The sequence below is a fragment of the Cucurbita pepo genome, chromosome LG16 (assembly GCF_002806865.2).
Source record: "Cucurbita pepo subsp. pepo cultivar mu-cu-16 chromosome LG16, ASM280686v2, whole genome shotgun sequence".
In the NCBI taxonomy this organism is placed as follows: domain Eukaryota; kingdom Viridiplantae; phylum Streptophyta; class Magnoliopsida; order Cucurbitales; family Cucurbitaceae; genus Cucurbita; species Cucurbita pepo.
The window spans coordinates 8,675,500-8,683,802 of NC_036653.1; the positions used below are offsets into that span (position 1 = coordinate 8,675,500).

General features: G+C 38.4%; 3 protein-coding genes across 9 annotated transcripts in view; 2 read left to right on the forward strand and 1 right to left on the reverse strand.

Annotated features, from left to right (window-relative positions):
- Positions 1–1,568: 1,568 nt before the first annotated feature.
- Positions 1,569–4,006, forward strand: LOC111777260 (pyruvate kinase, cytosolic isozyme-like). The gene is made up of 3 exons (XM_023656783.1): positions 1,569–2,002; positions 2,349–2,810; positions 2,932–4,006. The coding sequence occupies exons 1-3, from the start codon at positions 1,775–1,777 to the stop codon at positions 3,742–3,744; spliced, it is 1,503 nt and encodes a 500-aa protein (XP_023512551.1). The 5' UTR covers positions 1,569–1,774; the 3' UTR covers positions 3,745–4,006.
- A 149-nt stretch (positions 4,007–4,155) lies between these two features.
- On the reverse strand, positions 4,156–6,015 carry LOC111777261 (E3 ubiquitin-protein ligase SIRP1-like). The gene is made up of 2 exons (XM_023656785.1): positions 5,750–6,015; positions 4,156–5,567 (listed from the first exon to the last, which is right to left on the reverse strand). Exon 2 carries the CDS (start codon positions 5,397–5,399, stop codon positions 4,299–4,301), a length of 1,101 nt encoding a protein of 366 aa, XP_023512553.1. The 5' UTR covers positions 5,400–5,567; positions 5,750–6,015; the 3' UTR covers positions 4,156–4,298.
- Positions 6,016–6,205: 190 nt separating this feature from the next.
- Positions 6,206–8,303, forward strand: part of LOC111777262 — a 3,782-nt gene continuing 1,684 nt past the window's right edge. Inside the window, exons 1-3 of one of the 7 annotated variants that reach the window (XM_023656788.1) lie at positions 6,206–6,493; positions 7,229–7,351; positions 7,790–7,988. In XM_023656788.1, coding sequence (XP_023512556.1) covers positions 7,290–7,351; positions 7,790–7,988 — 261 coding nt within the window. In that variant the 5' untranslated portion in view covers positions 6,206–6,493; positions 7,229–7,289. Of the gene's footprint in view, positions 6,494–7,053; positions 7,551–7,762; positions 7,989–8,303 lie in introns of those variants that run through there. The other 6 variants (XM_023656789.1, XM_023656787.1, XM_023656786.1 and 3 more) reach the window with 6 other exon arrangements.

The following is an 8,303-nucleotide window of genomic DNA, read 5'->3' on the forward strand; positions in this document are numbered from 1 at the left end:
TTTTTTTTTTTTTTTTTTTTTTTTTTTTTTTTTTTTTTTTTTTTTTTTTACCAAAGGAAATGTATTTGCCTTGGTTTTTTACTTTTAACATTAAATTCCTCATGAACCAAATTCAGTTTAGGGGACAATTGGAAGTATAGTGTGCAATTCTTCAATATTTAATATATTTTAAATGAATTTTTTTAACATATTAAATTTTTAAATACATAGGTTAAAAGTTTATAGTTTTGATTACTTATTTTTTTATTATTAAAATCTTAGATCTAAACAATCCTACAAGTACCTTGATCACAAAAAAATTTTTACCCAACATTATCGATCTTCTCCTCTCTACTCTCTTTCAAGAACAATTAGCAAAGAGAGATATTGTCTTAAACTCAACTTTTAGTATAGAGTAGTTTGAGTTACACATTTCAGTTTAATACCTCATTATTTACGTGTTTCTTTCTCAACATTTATTCCAAATTTCTTTGTTATTTGTAATTGTTCTAACAATCTTGATTCTAACCATTAGAAAGAGCCATATGCACTCTTCATTTTTTGAGAACGCTGAAGATGAAAATCGAGCATAATCTTTAGTGTTGGATGAACAACATAGATCTAAACGGTACTCAAACCATTTCTTTGATTGCTGTTCACGAGTCACCGAATTTCATAACTTTAAACAACAAATATCAACCTTTGTGCACTCCTTTCTTTATGAACCAAAAAAAGAAAAGAAAAACAAAAAGGCTTTGTTGCATCAAAAGCATCACACTTCATCCATTGAGGACTAAACAAGATTATTAAAGGAAGACCCAAAACTTCACACTATAGAAAGCTCATATTTTTACAAAGGAGAGGAAAGTGGTAGCCCTCATGGGCAGTTTTGGTTTCTGCTAGGGCCTCCATAGTAAAAGTAATGGCCCCAATCCCCACTGTATCCGGTTTGGACACCATAGCAGTTGGATTTCTGTGTAAAAGTACCAATCCCTTTGGGGAGCTTTGAGATTGTTAGAGCTGTCAACAACTTGAATGTTCCTAAAATAACTTGCCTTCCCAAATCCCTCTTCAGGAAAATGACCACTGCCCATCTGGGTTAAGGTGTGCAGTCCACCAGCCTCGGAATTCACAACCTCCCCTCCCCACTCAATCATGGAGGCACTGTCAGCCAGGTACAAGAATAAGAAAGACGGCCAATATCCCAACACATACTCATTGCCAAATTGCATCCACCAGTGTCCCTCATCTGGATCCTACGCCAAATAAACAACCCAAATATTTCTTTCACTACTCAACTATGCTACTTATATGGGTTCTTCATGAATTTAAAAACTGCGGCATGGAGAAACGACTAAGAAAATCTTACGATCTCGCTTTTCCCGTGTTTTTTTATTGCCTTTTCCAACTCCAAAAAAAAATTCCTCCTTTTTATTGCCTTGTTCGTGTTTATGATTAATGCTTAAATTTAATTTTAATCATTTAAGTTGGAAGTTTAATTTAAATTCCAAATTGATACCACAAGTTGGGGGTTCAAATCGATTTTCTTCATCTATTTTTATTTTTTAAATTGAAAGGTTATCGGCACCGTTAATAAATCAGCCTTTGTCCCTGTTCCTCAGCCTCAACATTCAATCAAGGCCTTTCCCATATCTTCTATCCGATAAAAAGTCCGCCCATTTCCTTTCTGCACTTTTTCTGGATCTTCTTCTTCCTCCTCCGGGATAGATTTAATCCCTTTTTCGTTTACTTCCCATCTCTGTTCATCTTTCATATTCAGAATCAACCATAAGAAATGGAGGGATTAGTGATTGAGAAGAAACCCAAAACTAAGATAGTTTGCACCCTGGGGCCGGCATCCAGGTCTGTGCCCATCATCGAAAAGCTCTTGAAAGCTGGAATGAATGTTGCTCGTTTCAACTTCTCTCACGGATCCCACGCCTATCACCAGGAGACCCTCGACAATCTCAGGGCCGCTATGGAGGAAACTGGTATTCTCTGCGCCGTCATGCTTGACACTAAGGTTTCTCTCATCCTACTTTCCAAAAATAAAACTAAAATTACGATGGTTTATGTCTAAACTGGACAATATCAACAGGATTCAAACAGGAATAGAAAACTAAACAATATCTCTCCTGATTTGTGAAGGTTTGAATCCTGCTACTCCTGTTTAGTTCTCTGAGCTTTCCTCAGACCGAGGAACGATTGCTCTCCTGATTTCTGTTTCATATCTTTTATCGATGATCTGCACTTGGGAAACTTATTTTCTTAAGACTAAAACAGCTACATTAGGGTTTTAAGGAATGCATGAAAGCAATTGTTCTTCACTGATGAAGTTTAATTTATGTTTGACTTTTAATTGAAAACAGGGCCCGGAAATTCGAACTGGATTTTTGAAAGATGGCAAACCCATCCAACTAAAACAGGAGCAGGAGATAATTATATCCACCGACTACAGCTTGAAGGGTGATGAAAATATGATATGTATGAGCTACAAAAAGTTAGCTGAGGATGTAAAGCCAGGAAGCGTAATACTTTGTTCAGATGGTACAATCTCATTTAAAGTTCTGTCTTGTGACAAAAAATTGGGTTTGGTACGATGTCGCTGTGAGAACTCTGCAGTTCTTGGTGAAAGAAAAAATGTTAACCTGCCTGGAGTTATAGTGGATCTCCCTACCCTAACAGATAAAGATAAGGAAGATATACTTGAATGGGGAGTTCCTAATAAAATTGATATGATTGCTCTATCTTTTGTTCGGAAAGGTTCTGATCTTGTACAGGTCCGGAAGTTGCTTGGAAAGCATGCCAAAACTATTCTTCTCATGTCAAAGGTACATTCAGTTACGGTGAAATGCTAAAATGCACTAAAAAAGAAAATCATGCAGCACAAATGTTTTGTAGTCAAAGTAATTTCAGCCCTGTTATGTATCTTATCTGGAATTTGACTCACAGGTTGAGAATCAAGAAGGTGTGGCAAATTTTGACGACATACTGGCCAATTCAGATGCATTCATGGTGGCACGTGGTGACTTGGGAATGGAAATTCCAATTGAGAAGATATTTCTGGCGCAGAAAGTGATGATATACAAGTGCAACATCCAAGGAAAACCTGTTGTCACAGCCACACAGATGCTGGAATCGATGATTAAATCACCAAGGCCAACCAGAGCCGAAGCCACTGATGTTGCGAATGCTGTTCTTGATGGGACAGATTGCGTAATGTTAAGTGGCGAAACGGCTGCTGGAGCATATCCAGAACTTGCTGTTAGAACAATGGCAAAAATATGTGTTGAAGCTGAAAGCACCCTTGATTATGGAGATGTGTTTAAAAGAATTATGGAACACTCGCCAGTTCCCATGAGCCCATTAGAAAGCCTGGCATCTTCAGCTGTTAGGACTGCAAACTCAGCGAAGGCAGCTCTTATACTTGTCCTAACTAGAGGAGGAAGCACCGCAAAATTGGTGGCCAAGTATAGGCCAGGAACGCCCATCTTGTCTGTAGTTGTCCCCGAGATCAAGACAGATTCGTTTGATTGGTCGTGCAGTGATGAAGCTCCAGCAAGGCATAGCTTAATTTTTCGTGGCTTGGTACCGGTTCTTAGCACAGCATCAGCAAGGTCGTCTCATGCAGAGACAACGGAAGAAGCAATAGAGTTTGCTATTCAGCATGCAAAGTCAAAGGGCCTCTGCAAAAATGGAGATTCTATCGTGGCTCTTCATCGCGTTGGAACAGCTTCTGTTATCAAGATATTGACAGTGAAGTAGTAGTAGTAGTAGTGAAGTTCATTCTTTTGCTTGCTATTCACCACGAGCACAGATTAAATCATCCAATAATTGCTCTTCATTTTCTTCATTGTTTTCGGGTTTGTAGAGATCACCACTTTATAACTAACATCTCTATTTCTTTCCGTGACACGGACAAATGTCGTGTTATTGGAAACCAAACACTATCTTTATTTTGAAATAATTATGTTCTTCTGTTCATCAATAAACCGGTGCCTCTTGCCTTGGCATCTTCTCTGTAGAATTAGAAGGGATGCCTCCAGCTTTTGCATACATACATACGTAGTTGTTATTGGATGTGAAAGAATAGCAATGAAAGCAGGGGCGAAGTGAAAAGGCATAACATATACAAAATGTTGGTAAAATTGGAAGAGGAAGAAGAAGAAGAAGAAGAAGAAGAAGACAGATTGTTCTAAGGGTAGTAGGAGGCAAAACATCTGCATAGTACAGTATAAGTATAACATACATACATACATACATACACATACATAAGCAAGCAGGGCAGAAGCGAAGCAGAGCATATCAAACACAGATATTCAAATGGATGTGTGATCCCTTTGAGACTCACTTTCACTTCCTCCCGAGGAGTTTCCTTGCGAAGAAAACAAGCCATTGAATGGCCATGGAAACGAAAACCTTCTCCCAGTCCCAGATGCGTTTCTCCCATCAATTTCCCCACTGCCACTACCCATAAACCTAGCCGACCCACCATCCGCATCACGCTTGGACTCATCCGCAGGCAATTGATGCCTACAAACTGGGCAGGAACTATGCAGCTCCAGCCACGGCAGAATACACCCTGAATGAAACTTATGCTTACAAGGCATCTCCTTGGCTTCTTCATCCATCTCAAACTCATCCAAACACACCGAACATTGCAGACGATTATCCCCGCATTCAACTCTCACCGTGGGCAGCGCATCAACTGCCTCCTTCTGGGCTGGTGGAGTGCCATATCTGTTGGGATCATTCTCGGCTAGATGTTGCAATAACAAATCCAAACCAGGTCCTACGAAATAATCACCCAGCGACCCTATAGCGTTATGATTTTGACTCTCACCTCCTTGAACTACAATGGTCTGGTTGAAAGGATTTATAAGGATAACCCGCTCTCTTTCTCGTTCTCGTTCTCTTTCTCTTTCTCTTTCTCTTTCTCTGCTCCTCTCTCCCTCGTAACTATTCTCTGATTCACCAGTTGCCATTCCAGCTCTGATACCTTGGAGCAACTGTAGAATGGTAGCCGAACTTCTCCTCCTCCTCCTAATGACCGAATCAAGCTCAGTCGGCTCACTACTCACACGGTTCCCCTCCCCATCCCCATGCTCCTGATCATTATTATCATCATCATCTTCGTCAAACTCTAGATGCCTGAATCTACGACGCCCACGGGGATTTCCCATCATACCCAGCAGTATCGGGGCCCAGAGGGACAAAGCTCGCTCCGATCCAAAATCGGATTCAAGCGCATTATTACTATTATTATTATTATTACCATTATTTTCGCTGGACACACCGTTTCCCATCTCTTCAACAAAGCCACTACGGCAGAAAGGGCATTTAATTTCCACGTCAACGATGGGATTCACCATTTGAGAACACATGTGACACCAATATCTTGTTGGAATTGACTCGTCCATCCTCGGTGTGTTGTGTTGGTACTTACTTTCACCGTTTCCTCTTATATTGTATCGTATTGTATTGTATTGTATTGTATTGTATTGCAGGATGATAACCTCCGATAGAAACCACAACCTTCAGCTATTCAATTTTCGAAAGAGAACAGGATGATCCCAAATCGAATGTAGCTAGCTCATCGCGGGAAAAGAAGAAAACAAAAAATCGTCAGATCAGATGTGATGTGGAATACACAAAAACTTGAAAACAATATCATGAAGGATGGGAGGAAAACTGTTAATTAGTATGGCAAGCAATATCATGAAGGATCGGAGGAAAACGAGGAAGAAGATGAAGAAGAAAAAGGAGTTACTTGAAAGCCGAAGCGTAGGTTGAGGAACTCAAGGAATCTGTGCGTTTGCTCCGATCGCAACCGGCGAATTGAAATGGAATGAATAGAATTGGGTGGAAGTGGAAAAGGGGAAGGGGAGGGAGGCCGTCGCGAACTGGAGAGAGAGAGAGACAGAGAGAGACAGAGAGAGACAGAATTCAAGGAAACAAAAAAGTAAATAGAAAGGATTCTCTCTCCCTCTCTTTCTCTGGCACCCCGACCCTTCCTACCCTTCCTATCCGCTTCTTCAAACTCTCCCTTTCCCTCTCTCCCCCTTTATTGCATTTATTTTACTATTTTTTTTTTTATATTTATTTTCTCAATTTCTCTCTCTGAAATTTTCCGACCATCCAATCTTTATTTGCCACATTCTCACATTACCCTCGTGTTTTATCTTTATGAGTAACATTTATTGTTATTTTTCAGTAATAATTTAAGCTTCCCATTTCAAAGAAAACCATATGATGCTTTGCAATTCATTGAGAGATCGACTTCGGCCATGGTTTCGTGATTATGTTAGGCTTCAGTCTTTCGCACTCATTCTCATTTATATCCAGGTGCATTCTTTCCCCCATCGGAACTATCATTCTTTGTTATCTCTATTTTCAGTTCTTAATCTTAATCTATTTTTTGTAAATACATATGAGAAAGATCGGGTGCGCATTGATTGGATCCCTAGGGGCATTGCTTATAAATTTGGTGATCGCATTGTTCGCTTTGGTAGCCGTACATATGCTCTTCTCTCCCTCTCCCTTGTTTTAGAATGTTTAGTTTGTTTCTGGGAATGGGAGTCTCGACTGCTTGGCGCTTGTTCAAAGAGTAAAATTAGAAGGGACTCATTCAAAACAAGTTTGTGTTACATTATAATTCTATTTTTCATATTCATATGCTTCATACGATACCCAATAGGTACCCTATCCGCCCTCCAACTCTTTACCAATGCTTTTCCTTTCCTTTCTATAACTACTTGGATAAAATCATGATAAACCTTCCTCATTGTTTCATCTTTGACACTGGTCCGTGGCTGCACTGTAGTTTATCATCAGATAGATGAAGCTAATTCAATTTACGCAGAAACTTTACACTCTTGGTTGTTTCTCTAATTTCTGAAAAAATAGGATTTTGAATCAGCTATGATTAATGAAAAGAGATTTTGAATGAAGCTTTGATCTTGTATAGTTGCAACAACATCACTTGTACGCTTTATCATTTTCTACTGCAAGCCATCACCCAATCTAAATTAATATATATATATATATATATATATATATATATATATATANATATATAATACTCTATTTTTGCAATGCATTCTCCGTTGTCCTGACACCAATCTTCTTGCCTGCCTTTTCTTTTCCAATGTTCATTAAGTGCGCATGTGCATAATGAGCTTCTAAATTGATGCATGGTGTTGACCGCTGTTTTACCCTGTAATTTGAATGAAAGGTTGCCTATATGCAGGAACGTTTCATCCAAGCAATATGGACCCCTTTTTACCTTTTCAGTGAAGCTTACTCTGGCTATGCAAATTATTGGTTTTGCTGTTAGACTATCGTCTTCACTACTGTGGATTCAAATTTACAGATTGGGGATTTCATATATGGAAACTCCAGTTCCCCGAGAGGCAGATTATGATTTGAGAAATAGTTTTCTTAGCCCCGCTACTTCTGTTGTAGTTAGACAACCCTCAGGTTCTGATGATACGATAGGGGGCTCTATCTATGATCCAACTTATTGCTCGTCCCTATTCGAAGATGGTCATGATAGTAAATGTTTGTCTGGGGTAATGTATCAAGTTTTTATGCACTCCTGCTTGCACCCGTTCTGATCTGTTGTCATCCATTTACTAGTTCTAAATCTGCTAGCTATCATTGCTTCATTTTATATTTTACAAGTATTTGGTTTTCCACGGTATCTTTTTCACGAAAATGACACATTTTTTAAAATACACATTTTTTTAAAAAAATATATCATGTTTAAAAAAAGAANATCGTCTTCACTACTGTGGATTCAAATTTACAGATTGGGGATTTCATATATGGAAACTCCAGTTCCCCGAGAGGCAGATTATGATTTGAGAAATAGTTTTCTTAGCCCCGCTACTTCTGTTGTAGTTAGACAACCCTCAGGTTCTGATGATACGATAGGGGGCTCTATCTATGATCCAACTTATTGCTCGTCCCTATTCGAAGATGGTCATGATAGTAAATGTTTGTCTGGGGTAATGTATCAAGTTTTTATGCACTCCTGCTTGCACCCGTTCTGATCTGTTGTCATCCATTTACTAGTTCTAAATCTGCTAGCTATCATTGCTTCATTTTATATTTTACAAGTATTTGGTTTTCCACGGTATCTTTTTCACGAAAATGACACATTTTTTAAAATACACATTTTTTTAAAAAAATATATCATGTTTAAAAAAAGAAAATTGAAAGTCAATGAGTTTACACATTTATATGCTTAAAAAATTAATTTGATGTATTTCACCAATTTTTTTTTTTTTTTTTTTTTTTTTTTTTTTTTTTTTTTTTTTTTT

Bases quoted from the DNA above. Each gene is read 5' to 3' on its own strand.
- LOC111777261 (XM_023656785.1), bottom strand. From the start codon at position 5,399: ATGGACGAGTCAATTCCAACAAGATATTGGTGTCACATGTGTTCTCAA.
- LOC111777260 (XM_023656783.1), top strand. From the start codon at position 1,775: ATGGAGGGATTAGTGATTGAGAAGAAACCCAAAACTAAGATAGTTTGC. The intron at 2,003-2,348 runs GTTTCTCTCATC...AATTGAAAACAG, and splicing joins CCGTCATGCTTGACACTAAG to GGCCCGGAAATTCGAACTGG. The intron at 2,811-2,931 runs GTACATTCAGTT...TTTGACTCACAG, and splicing joins CTATTCTTCTCATGTCAAAG to GTTGAGAATCAAGAAGGTGT.